This window comes from Anolis sagrei, chromosome 1 (assembly GCF_037176765.1).
Source record: "Anolis sagrei isolate rAnoSag1 chromosome 1, rAnoSag1.mat, whole genome shotgun sequence".
NCBI lineage: Eukaryota > Metazoa > Chordata > Lepidosauria > Squamata > Dactyloidae > Anolis > Anolis sagrei.
Window position 1 is genome coordinate 226,254,792 of NC_090021.1, and position 16,149 is coordinate 226,270,940.

The 16,149-nt window shown below is 37.9% G+C and overlaps 1 protein-coding gene across 13 annotated transcripts in view; it reads right to left on the reverse strand.

Moving 5' to 3' along the window:
- Positions 1-2,257: 2,257 nt before the first annotated feature.
- The window catches only part of BIN1 (bridging integrator 1), a 142,945-nt gene continuing 129,053 nt past the window's right edge, over positions 2,258-16,149 (reverse strand). For 5 of the 13 annotated variants that reach the window (XM_067473584.1, XM_067473594.1, XM_060774084.2 and 2 more), the window contains 4 exons: positions 9,501-9,599; positions 8,430-8,540; positions 6,275-6,376; positions 2,258-2,755 (listed from right to left, as the gene is read on the reverse strand). In XM_067473584.1, coding sequence (XP_067329685.1) covers positions 2,648-2,755; positions 6,275-6,376; positions 8,430-8,540; positions 9,501-9,599 — 420 coding nt within the window. In that variant the 3' untranslated portion in view covers positions 2,258-2,647. Of the gene's footprint in view, positions 2,756-6,274; positions 6,377-8,429; positions 8,541-9,500; positions 9,600-14,375; positions 14,487-16,149 lie in introns of all 13 variants that reach the window. The other 8 variants (XM_060774050.2, XM_060774074.2, XM_060774058.2 and 5 more) reach the window with 2 other exon arrangements.

The following is a 16,149-nucleotide window of genomic DNA, read 5'->3' on the forward strand; positions in this document are numbered from 1 at the left end:
CTCAATAAATCAGTGTATCTTGGTAAGTCAACACTTAACCCAAGCTCTGTCAATTCAGTGGGTCTCCTATCATTAGGATCACCAAATGAATATAAAAACAGGAGTGAAAATTGTGTGCCATTCCAGATTAGAGATGGGAACAATACTTGTCAATATTTGCATCCCTTATGATGAAAGGGTGTCTTGAAATTTAGCTAAGGAAAAGAAATCTGTAAAATTTTCACAACTCAAGGTTTTGTTGCAGAAAATTAATTATAGAAGAAAATACTAATAGTTTTCCTGTGTAGAAAATATATGCATTTACTATGCAGAGCTATTAGTCTTTACACAGAAAATACATGCTGGAAAACTACATGTGGTGTTTCTGTATAGGAATCTGTGTGTTTAGGTAAATTTCATAAATATTACAGAAATTGCATGAACACACAGATTTCTGCACAGAAATAAAATCTAATGTGTGATTTTTTTCTACATTTTCTGTGAAAAAAGAACCAACAATCATGCAAGAACCAGTGTGTTTAGTGCAAAATACATACTTTCCATACAAAAGCACATCTTCGCAGCAAAAAATGGGCATTTTGTAGAAATGAATTTTCCGCAAGAAATCCCCAAGTACAAACACTACACAAAAATTGCACAGAAACCCACTTTTTCTCACAGAGAAGGAAGAAATTTGCTAGAAATATTGCTGTGTTTCACCAAATCTAAGGCACATTTTTTTCCAATTTAGGAGCTCCAAACACAGTGCACTTTAGATTTGATAGTGACTTACATTCATCCTTTTGGGGTTTGTTTATTTTTAAGTGCCTTGCCTCTGAGAGAAGAGACAGAAGAAGGGCCCCCAGCCTCAAATGGCTCAATTTTTGTTTGTGTTTTTGAATAGTCTTATGTCTATTTAAGAGGGGGGGGGAGGAAGAGGGAGGGCCCCAGTCCCAAACAGCTTGAATTTGGGGTTTGCTTGTTTGTTGAAAGCCTTCAACAATGCATTTGCTTGCTTTTTTAAAAAAGTCTTATCTCTGAGAGAGGAGAGAAAAAGGAGTCTGCTTGAGCTAAATGTCACTTGCTGCTTTTGCTACCTCCCAATGGCCCCATAGATTTGATTAAAAAAAAGACTGATGCAGACAGTCTGGAGTTTGCTACACTCGGAAGCAAATTATTTAAATTATTTAAAATAAAATATTCTAAGAATTTTAAGAAAATTCTTTTTCACGTCTCCAAATTAAAGCTTTGGGGGGGGGGTCTTACACTTGATGGCACCTTAGATCCTATGAAATAAGCTAATTTTTGCATTTAAGGGGGTATTTGCATTGCTATTTGAGGTGCTGTTGGACTCTAATTCCCAGCAATCTGTGCTATGGGCTCTCCTGCCTAAGAAAGCTGGGGTTGTAATCCAGTAACATCTGGATACCAACAGAATTCCATCCCCAGAAATAGAAATAGACAAGCAGTGGTCTCCCCTACCTCACTTGTCTGGACTCCCTGAAGGCATCTCTCTCACATAGCCACCTACCTTGGTACAAGTAAAATACTATTTGGTAATAACTGTTTTTAATGGAACATCAGACACTAGACCAGCACAAAATAACCTTATAACTAGATTAGTACTAAAGCTGTTGGACACATTCACCTGCCAGAGATGAGATAAAACAGATGGACACATTTTTGCCTGCAGTTTTTCAAACTACAGAGGCAACACGCTGGAAGCAAGTGGTGTTGATGTTGCATCAAATGGAAACAAAATGCAATAACGTGTTCTTTCTTCCATTTTATAGCTGTTTTCTTTCTACTCCTCTAAGATGCAGCTGGATTTGGAACTAGCTCCTGCTCATTCCAAATCCAGTTTAACAAACAAACATTAGTTTATTAATTATTAAAAGAAATTATATATGTACATAGAGTTTATTACAGGGCAAAAAGGTGCCATTGTAACAGTTTGCGTCACATCTTTGAATGAGCTTTGTATCGGGCCTTATTTACTTATTTTTTTTCTTTTTGATGTATACTCAATGGTGACTTGGTTTGCTTTTCAAAGTATAAAATCACAGTTCATATTACATTTTTCCAAAGAAAGAACAGCACACACACACACGCACGCGCGCGCACACACATATACATAATTATAATGTGTGAACACTGTACACTAAATATTTATTTTCAACAGCATGACAGGCATTGGGTTTATGGCAGCTGGTTCAAATAATCTGCAGGGTCTGAAATCCAAGGGATGCCACATAAGCAACATCAGGCACAAGACAGGTTGACTGCACCTTCCCACAAGGTAAACTTTATTGTGTCATTTGAATTAGTAGTTAGTATTCCACAATTTATATGGCTGAAAACACCTCAATTTCAATTCAAGCAAAATTACTCCACTGCTTTGGTGACAAACCTTCTGAACACCAGCACTCTTCAAAGGAAAAGAAAAAAGGACTGTTTCAACCTGTCATTCTTTATTACCTATATATTTGATAGCAACACTTTGAATTCAATGTACTTCTAAAACACTGTTTTCTGTGAAGAATCCGACTCTTAGGCTTTTGTTCCTTTAAAATGCTCTCTATTATTTTTAGACTTTCCCCAAGGGGAGAGGGGTAAAAACACATCTTGCTTTCTTGCTGGAGAGAAGCCATGAAGGAGCCTCAGGACCTCACTGCACTCTCTCCGTGAAATTCTCTGGGAAAACTCCTCGACATTGGTCAAGTTCTTTGTGCTGAAGCCAGTCAGCTTCTTTCACACCCATCAGCCAGCCTTCATCCTACCAGGGTAAAAGGTGGAAGAAAAAGTTTATGCCAAGTGAGCAACGAAGAGAAAGTTAGCAGCATATACCTCTCAGATCCTGAAACCTGACTTTGGGTAAATTGGCGATAAGGAGCCTCCAGTTGCGCAGTGGGTTAAAGCACTGAGCTGCTGAACTTGCTGACCGAAAGGTCGCAGGTTCGAATCTGGGGAGTGGTGTGAGCTCCAGCTGTTAGCCCCAGCTTCTGCCAACCTAGCTGTTCGAAAACATGCAAATGTGAGTAGATCAATAGGTACCACCTCAGCGGGATGGTAACGGCACTCCATGAAGTCATGCTAGCCACATGACCTTGGAGGTGTCTATGGACAATGCTGGCTCTTTGGCTTAGAAATGGAGATGAGCACCAACCTCCAGAGTCGGGCATGACTGGACTTAATGTCTGGGGAAAACCTTTACCTTTACTAATCAATTTATCAGACATAGCCATATTGTCATCCAGCAAAATGCAACAAAATATACATCACAGTGTTTTGTTTTTATTTTGTTGCATTTCACAGATTTGAATAGTGACTGGACTTCTCTTGCATGCATCTAAGTAATAAGCTAATTGTTAAGTGTTCAAATGGATCTTGTAGCCCCCTAGAAACTGAGAAAAACAAAATTGGTAGGAGAAACTTTCATAGACAAAGGCTGGATCTTTTTTTACATTTTTAATTATGCTATAAACACAAATCAGCAAACCATATTCCAAGTGTTGAAAGCATAAATCCCAAGTAATTCAACAAATATAAATGGCATTGTGCTAATTTACAGTGATATAAATTATATTTTTCCCCTCCCTCCCTCTGGATCTACACTGTCATATAATCCAGTTTCTGAATCCAGATTATCTGCTTTGAAGTGGATTATATAAGTCTACACTGCCATATATTCCAGTTCAAAGCAAATAATCTGAATTCAGAAACTGGATTATATGGCAGTGTAGAAATGTTATGGCTATTCACACAAACACTCTGCACTTTTTTCATGTATTTGAGGAAGTGGACAGTCCTCAAATGCTTATGCTACCATATTTATTCTCTCAATCAGTCTCAAAAATGCTACAAGATCCCTTTGCCAGACTAACATGACTATGTATTTGGATTCTAATTTTAGAGATTGTGCATTTTCATTCCTGTTTAACCACTATGGGTGTCCCCCAAAATACACATACCCCAGTCAGCTTCTTAGATTAGATCCCATTCTCCAAGCTTTTTGAACAAATTTGAAAACTTGGCTCTTCAAACAGGCCTTTGACCTTGTTTAGGAATCTTTAATGATTATACCTGAGGATGTAGTAATTGTTTCATCTTAGCACTTTATGGGATGGATATTAATTGTATTTTATTTTATATCTGCAGCCATTGTTGCATTTTATTGAAATTTAAGCTGGTAGGATTTTATGATGTTATACTATTTGTTATTGCTATTATGCCATAGTTTATGCACTTATTGTATTTTGTGTGTTTGCACTACTGAGTGCTTTTGTTACCCGGTCTGAGTACCTTCGGGGAGATGGTAGAAGGGTATAAATAAAGTTGTTGTTGTTGTTGTTGTTGTTACACCAGTCATGTTATAACACCCTTCCATTCATTCATAATCCCATAATAAATATGCTCATCTTTAAAATTTCCACAGCTTTTTAGTTTTCTTCAGTTACATTTTAAGTTATTTTAGCCTATCTTGCTATCCATTTAGAAAGCTGAAGATGAAATAATCTAGAAGCATGTGTTTAGGATTTCAATATTGTAATCCACTGCTCATAAGGTTCTTCAGTCAGAATATATTTGCTAATTTGGCTTCTGGATCATAATCTGACCATCTTCTGTTCATTCAAATATAGATCTGTATACTCAAAGACCAGATTTTTTTTTCCATATGATAGAAAGCAAAATTAAATTGTCTATGGTTTTGCTTGCATTCTTGCAAGAGGACAAGAATAACACTTCTTATTTTCAGCAGTCTGGTTTCTAGTAAGCTGTGCTGTGAATGGTTTCAAGCCCCTCATTCAGAAGTACACCCTCTAGCAGTGTTGGAAGGTCTATTCCAGGGATTCTCAAACTTTTTAAACAGAGGGCCTGGTCACAGTCCCTCAAACTGTTGGAGGGCCAGATTATAATTTGGAAAAAACATGAATGAATTCCTATGCACACTGCACATAACTTATTTGTAGTGCAAAAAACACTTTAAAACAATACAATAATTAAAATGAAGAACAATTCTAACAAATATAAACTTATTAGTATTTCAATGGGAACTGGGGGCCGGCTTTTGGCTGATGAGATAGGATTGTTGTTGTTGTTGTGTGCTTTCAAGTCATTTCAGACTTAGGTAGACCCTGAGTGATTGCCAGTAAATGACCTTGGAGGGGCGTATCTGGCCCTCGGGCCTTAGTTTGAGGACCCCTGGTCTATTCAGATCTGAGAGTCATTCTATGAGAATTGACAATAATAGAAAAGAGGAGGAAGACATTCCTTACAGAACTACTTTCCCAGCCAAACATGTGATATACCATTAGAGGGGAGATAAAGTAGGTTTGTTTAAAATGGAAATACAATCTAATGTAATTTTCATTTAAAAGTGACATTACCTAAAATATTCCAAATTCCAGTTTGCTCGTTTTATGACAGTTTGCCTTAGTGGTTTCTTTTTTGAGCAAGGAAGATACTTTCTTTTTCTGTTGGAAAACAGCACCATCTACTGGAGAGTTGTTTTATGCCAATAGAAAACCAGGCATTTTGGGCATGTACAGCATCTGTTACATCAGTAAGGCTTTGCTACATAAATATAATAATCACACAGACCTCAAACCCCATTTATAGCACAAAAGCCACATCTGTGTTTTCTCTTGTGTATGAAGAACAATTCGATGCTATCATAAGAGATGAAATAAAGATACAGAGCCTTTTTAGGTTTGAAATGGGAAAAGAACATTTGTTTGCATACTTCATGATGTGAACCTCATATATGACAACAAGTGTGCCATGGTCCAGAATTCTAACTAGAACCAAAGGTTTACTTGTGGCTGACTTGCATTGCACCCACTGGAGTGTAACAAGTCAAACCTTGTGTTTCCCACTGCTCCTTTCAGGTTATCATGTGACTTATTTTAATTTATATTATCCCTGTGTATAATCAACCACAGCTATTTCTGCACACTTCATTATCCCCCCATTGAGCTGCATGCTTGGGGAAACTTCAGGTTAATCACTTCAGAGAGCCAAACAAATTGTTATACGGAAGACTAAGACTTTTTCAATATATCTTAATACCCATTGTCAGGTTTCATTGAGTTTTCGTCAAAAAAATGTCAAAGCAAAAGAGAGATTTGAGCCAAGTCTTTTTGATCCAGGTCCAAGAATCCTAACCTGGCAAAAAGTACAATTTGCAATATTAAAAACCCTTGTTTGCATTCCTATGTGAAGGAATAACAATGTCCTCTATTTACTATACCACACAGGCTACAAGACTAGCAGTAGCCCCATACAATCGCCATACCTGCTCCTCGGGATTGTCAAATGGAATCACCAAAACAACATCCCCAGCCTTCAGCTGTAGCTCATCGTTGTCAGTGGCAGCGTAGTCATGCATGGCTTGTACCTGCAAAGAGATAATGACTCCAGTGTGATCTTTAGAGAAACCGCCTCATCTCACAAACAAGGGTTGTTTCATCTTTATATAGCTCTATCTCGCCTATACACCAAACAAATGGGTAAATTGTTATGAAAAATCTGTTCCATTGCTCTTTTTTTTGTAAAGTACATGAGCTGGAAAGATTTGTGATAGGAAGATTATCACTAAAGGATAACTGTAACTGGGGAAATTGGATATATTATTTTGGACCATTGAGAACATTTATTAATAAAAACATATGTATGGAGCACTGAATGAATTACAAGAGAAGCCAATGGATATTTTTAGCTGCTGCTTCTGAAGGCAACAGTGGGGATGCCTAAAATTGGAAAAGAGGGACTTAGAGAAGGGTTTGCATATTCTGTTTTGAATCTCTCTATATTATGTCCTAAAATATTTTTTAACTGATCCCGGATAGACAAATCTCATTATCCCACAAGAATGATGTCAAACAAGCTTCATCATGGTACTTTTTCCATCTCCCATTTATAATGCAATGCAACCCCAAAAAGGAAATTTGCCACCTGTAATTGGGAGGAGGGAGCAGCAGCACATCTAGGACTCCAAAAAACAATTTTGTCATAATGCTACTAAGACTAGACAGAATATTTAAAACATATTTGGAAAATTGTCTAAAAGCATGTTTTTGCATGTTGAGAAATCCTGATGAGAAGAACCAGAAAAAAAGGATTTTCTGTGCAGAAAATATTTCTGCCCAGATTTTTTTCTGCATAAAAAAACTAGTCTGCACTGAATATTTTGGGAACTTCTCCAGTGAAAAGTTGGATATAATTGATTTACATGGAAAACTGCATGTTCTGTGAAGAAAACAACATTTCTTCAACAAATATTATCTCTATGCAACAAGTGCTGATTCCTGAACAGAAAAGGCTGCTTTCTGAACAAAACAATCGTGTGTGAATTTTTCACAAAATGAGTCCTGAATTGCAAATAGATTTTGAAAACTGTCTTTTTAAGATGTTCCTGAAGTAAAATCACTAAAATTGCTTACTGGCCCTTTGAGAAAAAACTTAGTGAAGGATTACATCCCTAAAGGATAATTGGAGAAATGTATTCAGGAGAAGCTGTCATGGCCACACAGCAAAATAAAACCCACAAAAGAGTGATACCTTTATCAGCTAACCAAAATAAACAAAACTTCACACAAGTGTTTGAAGTTCTAGATGTACCAGTATGTCTTAAGAAACTCAATGTTCTCTCCTAAGAGACATCAGGATACCAAGAGGAGTTACTTTACTGCTGCTAATGAAGCTAATGTTATTCTTTTCTTTGTTCTCACATAGCCAAGAAATAGAGAAATGTCCTCTGTCTGCACTGATATCTTTTCTAAGACCATCGAACAATATTGGATACACAATGTAGGCCCATGACTATGTTTTCCTTTCTTCTCATGTATGTTTTTTAACATATTTTGCCTGAAGAGGCAAAATAATGTTGAAGTGTTTTGTGCATTTTGGTTGGCCAATAAAGATGTCACACTTTTGTGGATCTTATTTTATGAAACTATGCTCAATTGGACCTAGCAAGCATAGGGATATTTATTTAGAACACTGACTATTCCACTTCCGCTACCCTTAAGAATATATACTAGGGCTAGGTTTGAACAATCAAGAGAAGAGCACATTTCCTAAAAGAAGAACCAGGAAAGTAAGACCCTGACTGTAAATAGAAGATCAGCTGCTGTCCTCATTATTTTATTCAACCATTATTTACATTTAAAAAGTAATACCCAAATGTTAAAATTTAACAAACCCTTAATTTGCTAGAAGTCATCTATTTTGCACTATATGTGATACTACTGAGCACATTTTATCCAAATTCATGCCAGATTGCATGCATGGGACAAAGTGATCCTAGGCTGTTGTGGATTATGGATGCTGTTAATTATACTGTAATTTAATGCCTTCATTTTTACTGGCATAATGCCCTTGATTTTTTCAATACATTGCATCCAGGAGAATGAATGTCTTCAGCTGTGTCCTCACCTCCACACACTTACCTTGAAGAGGAAACCTGGTGGCATGTCAGCCCTCTCAGAGGGGGCTCCACTCTCCACTGTTCCATTGACAGTGGCTGAGAAAGTCTCCACAACTACAGCAGGCAGAGAGCTCTAAAGAAAGAAGAGAAAGTAGACCAAAGCAGTAGCTATAAATAGTAAGCCCTTGTTTCTTTCACCCTCAAAATACTAGCCAAACATGAATCCTTAATTTAAAAATTCACTCAAGTACCAGGGATCTCATTTCTTTTTTACTCTATGCCATTGAAGTTATGACTTGGACCAAGAATAGCCACTGAAGTAAGGAAAATGATGACAAGATGGGGTGGTTTTTTCAAAAAGGAAAGCACATAAAGTGGTAAATATCAGTGGGATAAAGATTAATGGGAGAAAACAGAAAGCTCTGCCACAAGGGTATGAAGAGGGATAGGTTCAAAACAGGCAGAAGTTCTCAGTCTCCCTTTCAACCTTCCTTTATTTATAATTGGTGCTCATGTTCGTCTTGGATGCTGATTACATCTATGTTCTCAGCACCCTTCTTCACAGCAGCTAACAACTCAGCTCGACCGTGTGAAGGCAACAAATGGGTTGCCTCTGGCCAGATTTTTTACAATCATCTGCCACAGAAAGAAAATGGAAGCTGACCTCAGGGGGTGCAAAGGGGTTAGTTTATGCTGTTTCAAAACCACAGACTGCTTAACTTGCCTGGAGGGATCTGTCAGGGCAGACATGGGCTGCTGGACCACACATAAAGGAGGTTCGCTGATTAACAGGAACTAAGGAGATCAATAGAGATATTCTCCTCCTGGCTGGTCCTGCTACTTAGCAGTCTGCATCAAGGGAAGATTTCCTTATGGAAAGACAACTATGGATAATGGGCTTTGTCCAATAGTTCCAAGTAAGGTCCCTCCACCAGGAATGCACTTCATATGGATGACATGGGACAGCTGAAGCTAGGACACTCCAGCTCCATTCAGTTCACAGGTGTGAAGAGAAACTGGTCTAGGATGCTAGCATGGGCCAGCGTGAAAAAGGATTGAGTTCCCACCCCTTCTCCCTTTCCTGCTGTCTTACTGAGGCAGATCCTGAGTCAGTTTCGGTTTTAGTTGCTTCAGCTCCAGCTGCTGCTTCTTTGTCAGCTGCCTCAGCACCAGCAGGAGTGGCTTCTGTGGACTGCAACACAAAAGCCAGTTAAACTCCTCAAATCCCCAACATGTTCAGGAGAACACCAATTGAGAATGGCTGCATTTTTACAACTCATCTGAACTGTAAGTTCCTGCTAGTCAGTATCAAGTAGACACTGTCTTCATAGCAGCTGCTGCACAGCCAATAGCTAGGAATCAATGCCAGGTACTCCCAGTGGGTATACTGGCACAAATGCCAGCAACATCAGTTGGGTGAAGGGCAAATGCCCCTAGGCTGAGAAGTTATTCTAGAACTCCCCTAAGTACACCCTGTGCTAGGCATTTGAGGTTGCCTTGTGTAGCTCAACTGCTTTGGGGGCATGTTTATACATGAGACTTGGGGATCTGAGGCCTTTATCCATGAGTCTTCTCTTGCACTATTTGTGTGAACACATGGAAGCAAAAACACTGATTGTAATGCAAACGATTTTAAAATATATATTTGCATTATAAAGACATTAGGGAAAATGAACTATTTGAAAATTTCACATCTGGAGGCATGTTTGGTTGCTGTTCTTGTTTCATTTGACTTTGTGTCCTTTCCACTATTGGCCCTTTGCTTCAACACATGTGCCAGGAGAATACTCAAAAGTTGCTACACTAGTACAGGATTTGAAGTTTTTCTTTTGCATAGGATCTGCTTGTACAAGAATAATGCTTTAGAACTTCAATTTTGAGTTGAATGGAGCTGACAGAGAAATTCCTGCTGAGAAGACAGGGAAGGAAATAAAATGATAATGAATTTTGTTATTGTAAATCAAGGTTCTTACAATAACAGAACCTGTCTTTTAGACAAAGGATAACCAACTGATGCATACACATGGAGTTCACTGTCCTAAAACACAAAACGGTGGCAACCAGATATGAAAATGGAGCAAACCCAGCTGATCAATTATACTCATACTACACAAGCATGAACAAAATTAATGACAGGTGATAAAAATTATGTATTGGCTGAGAGACAGAGCTCCCTGACCTACTGGAAATATTAATGCTGTTCAAGACTGCCATCATCTGGTCACTAAAGAAAAATCTAGTTAAAAGCATGTAATTTGCCATCTCTTCACAATCATCATTCTAGGGATTATACCAAAGGTGAGGAAACTCTTTCACTCCAATGGCCAAATTCAGTTTCAAGGAAGTTGCTTGTGAAGTACATTGCAGTGGTGGCCAGAAACAGCAGCAAAGGAGTGGGACCAAAATACAGTATCTTTTTAGCTTAAAGCCTCTATTTGGCAATAACTATGTTGTGGGTAATGGACTGCAGTCTTTTTAAATTGAAAGAAAATTGAAATTTTAAAAAACTGAAGGAGGAATGGTCATCTGGGGAACCTCAGAGGACCAGATAAGGACTCCCTGAAAACCAGATTCAATTCCAAGGTTCTCCACTTCTGGTTCATAAAACCAGAGCTCTTCGCTGACTTCCAGCTTCCATCAAGCCCTACCCCATGATGACCAATGTTTAAAGTGATAGGACTAGTAGATAAGCATGTAAAGGTCATAATCTCCCAATTTCTGCACAAGCCAGTGCCTCATGTGAATTGAGAAATGTATCAGCTACCACAATTTAAAGTCATTATCATTAATGTAATAGCCTACCCCAATGATTCCCAACACTGGATCCCTAGATGCTGTTGGCCTATAGTTCCCATTATCCCTGACCATGGATCATATGGCTAATGGCAATTGGGATGAGAAGTCAGCAACATCTGGGGGCTAAAAGGTAAGAACAGTTTGTCTAGTCCATCTAGATAAGAACACCTCCATTCTCTAAAAAGATTTTTTTTTCAAAGCAGTTAGGAGTCTTGGAGAGGCGGGGGGTGACACAGATCAATTATGCATAAATACAACAGATTTGCTCAGCTCATTCCTTTATAAAGAAATACACCTTAACAGATTCATGTTTTTAGTTAAATGACTTAGTAAATGCAAACTTTTTTTCCAAAGAACAGGAACAGGAGGAATGCAAATGCTATAAAGACTCAATGCCCAATTTTATGCATGCTTATTCTGAGATATTCAGTCTCACTGTTTTTGAATTACAATAGGCATCAGACTGCATTCTTATTCTTTCATATAATGTCTACTACATAGAGAAATTAGGCTTCCAGGTGTCTTATAAAAACAGCAAATCTCACCCCATCTATCAGTTTCCCACCTGCCCTAAGCCCAAGTTAGCTGCAAGTTTGAACTAGTCCAATCCAAGATAATGTCTCTTATCCATGTCTGCTTCAATAGGGTAAAACCTGACAAATGACCATGAATGTTAGCATCATGAAGTGCCCACAGACCAGAACTGAAAACTGCATTTGATTTCTGTTATCTTAAGCTGCTATAGTTGAAATCAGGTACTCTACAATAATTGATCTATCCTGAGTTTTACAAATACTAGGTTTTACATAGCCTTCTGCACTGGTAAAGATTGAGGAAACTGTTAAACCAAGCCAATGCAAAACTGAAGCTAGTACAGCCTTGTAATACATCAACTATGAGCGGGTTCATAAATACATACACTGAGTATTGTTTGTCTTTACAGGGTTAATTGGTGAAATCCAGTTTTCAATTTCCATGTATCATTTTCTAAACATTATTTCCTCCACAGGAAAATGTATTTACAAATAATCTTTCACCTTTCTAACTTTTTTTGTCTTAGGAATGAACAGGCCTATTGGTGTGGGACAGAGGTTTTGCTAGCCCAACCTCCCTCTGTCCTCACTGAATTCCATGATTCTTTAAGACAGTGGTTCTCAAACTGTGCTTCTCCAAATGTTCTGGACTTCCACAATTCCTAACAGTTGATATAAGATGGCTGGGATTTCAGGGAACTGAAGTCCAAAACACTTGAAGGAGCACAGTTTGAGAAAGACTGTTCTAGAGTATTTCGAATGTTCATTGTTTACTAACACATAGCATATCGCTATACTAAATAAAACCTTTGAATACACTAAATTGACTCTTGTCTCCCAGTTCCCAGGCTCAGCACTAAATCATTGAACCACACTGGTTCTAGATAGAGAGAAACAAATACAGAAAGAGAAACAAATAGACTAACTGAATTTTTGCCTATAAGATGGGCCTATGAAAAGAGGTACTTCACCTGAAGAACATCTGTAACTCTCCTCTTAGAATTTTTCCCATAAGATTGAAGAATATCTTGGGAACTTTAATTGAACTGTACTGTATATCAAACTGTAGATCAAAGTTTGACTCTTAAATTCTAATAAGTAAAAATACACATATAGGAATAGCCCTTTTAAAAACACTTTATGTTACATCCACAGACGGAACTTTTGTTCTGGTCACTACTAAAAAGCATGGATCTTTTACTCTGCTCTTTCTCCATCGCTATAACCATGTACAATTGCTTTGACTTAAAAACTGCTACCTTGAAAAGTTTACTTTAACAGAATAAAACTTGAGTTTTTTATATATAAAAATACTCATGAAAGTACTAATGATCTTATTGTTCTCACTGAAGAACAAAGAATGAACTGGGGAGGAAGGTTGGGCAAGGGCACAGGTAATACAGAATTTGTTTTCAGACTGTGTGACTGGTGTTCAGTGAAGAAGAGAATCAATGTTGAGTTTTAATCCATAATGCTATCCATTTCAGTAATGCTACCCAAGGTGCTAAATTTGATTGCTAGGATCAGTACTTTGGATAGTACCTCTAAGGCACAGGATAAAACCCAGAGCGGATGCAACATCATGCTTATGTAGAAATTAAATTATCAATTATTCCTACCCACCTCATAGGAAACTATTTATTTATTTATTTATTTATTTACAACATTTATATGCCACACTTCTCACCCCAAAGGGGACTCAGCATGGCTTACAAGTTACAACTTACAACTACCAAGTCTAATTCCCCTGCGTGTTGATTATCTTTCACTGTATCTGTTTTAGTGGCTTTAAGAACAAACCACTTGCCACCATGGATTTCTGCCTTGCCATATCTGAAGTATCAGCAAAGTTGAATTCTGTGGCACAATCAAGTGGTACATGATACAAGCTAGTCATCCTGCAGCAAGAGGAGACACATAGCAGATACTTCAGAGTAACTTAACTACATACGATTAACTTGCTTGGTATATATTCTGGAGCCCAATGCTCATAACAAGAGCCCTAGAAGATCTGAAACAAAGTCTTTCTAGTCCAAAAGTTACCAACCAACAGCAGAATGAAAGTTCCTTGTTCTAGCCCCAGTTTCTCCTGACATGACCAATGTGCACGGAAAACGTTCATGTACCTGCTCTCATAAATTGATAATAATCTCCAATATTCAGGAGTCAGACCATAAAGCACAATGAACACATACATTCCAAGTTTTTCCCATATATGCCATGCCAATAAGTTGGATACCCACCAGACAATTTTTTTAAAGTGCAACACAATCACAGGAATATGGCTTGTGATGACAAGGGAACCAAGTAACACAAGCCGAACGGTACTGGAATACATTGAACATGCTCCCCACATTCCATTTGTCTCCTTCACATGCAATAGAATGCAACACAGCCTTTGTCTGATATGTTTTCCCATGATGATTGTATCACAATATCAAGCCAGCTACCCCAAGAAATAGTACATGGTGAAGCTCAGGGAACAGATAAATTCTTAGTTCAATTGGAAATGAATGGTTGACAGGTGCAGCAGGACAGAAGTATCCTTACATTTTTGACAGACCAGCAAATAGGCTAGGACACAACAGCCAGAACATGGCAGTATCATACAGATGATGGTTTAAAGCACTTTCACTTACTTGGCTGATCTCAGTCTCAGTGGTCTGGTCAGGCCAGTCCACCACAAACGCATTATCATTAGGATTATCAACAGGAAACTGATCCATGCTGCTAGAGGGAGTCTTTTCAGGCTGATGAGATGTAAACGAAGAGGAAGAGAGAAACAGAGATGGGAGAGGGTAGCAGCAGGCATGGGTACAGGAAAGATATAAAAGGGAGAAGAGTGTAGTGAGAAGTCACACACCAGACAATGAAATAGTCCCCGGGCAAATAGGCCTGCTGGACAGTTTAGGATCAAGTGCTCTTTATTTGTGGATAGATGATGGGAGGAGAGCATCCATTCTCATGGCAAACATGCATCACTGACTGAGCTGGATGGTTTGATTTGGGGTGCATTGCTAGGCAGAGGTTTTCTGATATTAAATGACATAAGTGCAACCACATTGAAGGCCATTAATGTAAGTATCAGGCAGTCTAGTTTCCCAGAATATTCTATGCTAGATTAAGTTGGTTGAGCAAAATCATGAATATATTTCAAGACATCCCTCCTATATAGAAACAGAGCTCTTGCTTGCTGCACTGGTGTCTATATATGCACTGTTCAATGTCAAACATCAGCACAGCATTAAGAAATCTTCCTTTGCTGATGGAGATTGCAATTTTTTCATTGAATCTGGCACTATGAAAGATTTAATTGAACATGACATTAAAGGAAGTGATGCTGTTCTTCACATTTGCCCTACAAAAGTTGCTCCTAATGGGGATCCATAGAAAAAATAAAGCTCAAGATGTTCAAAAGATTGTTTCATGATTAGTAGAAAATCCAAAATATTATGGTTTTCTTCAAGGAGGTGTTTAAAATCAAACTTCTGACCATCTCCAGTTTCTGCTTCTTTTGCATTTTTTGGCAATGAGTGGAAATGTCACAAATATAAATGTCACAAATAAATACAATAAATAATAAATAAATGCTTCTTAATTAACAACAAATAATTGTTGGTCTTACTTACTCTTAAAGGCTGTACCCAGGCACTTAAAAATCTCTTGTCATAGTGTATCTACACTATAACGCAATAAAAATGATTTATATAAAAAAAATCTCTTGTCATCAAAAACTGTTCCACGTAAAACTTATGTTTAATACAAAACTAATCAATCACTTGGCTGATAATGATTTCAGTGCTCCTAATTCTATTAATCTAGGTCTACTAGGTCTATTAGTCTAGATCTACTAAAAGCAGGCAGATAGAAGGGCACTACAAAGAAGAGCAGGCTAGCTTCTCGAATAAAAGATCATGATGTGAGGAATTAGTATAACAATTATAGTTAATCAACACTTCTTCCAAAACAGATAAAAAGGAGATAAGCTGCCATACCAAGATCATATCTAGGGTAATTAATGCCACAGTGTTCAATGAAATATGGGACTCATTTCCATATGGCATCATATATTGAAGTGGTTGCAGATAGAGAAGCCTCAGGGTATTGTGACATTTTACACTATAATAATTACCAAAGGCCTGCCACATGATCCATATGACTGGGCCGTACTAGCTACACAGAAGCAACCACATCCAAGTCCCCTAGTACTACTCTTTTAAGTAAGGGAGACAATTTCCATATCCCACTTTCTGTTTTCAATCGTTAGCTGTTATTGTCATTTGATTGGAGCAAAAGTATTCAGAGGTCCTTCAAATAGGGCTGTAAACTTTGCTCACAGGTCTGTACAAATGTCTGATCATTTGTGACCACTCTTTTTAATGAATGATAGCAAAATTTAACTGAGAAAACTGG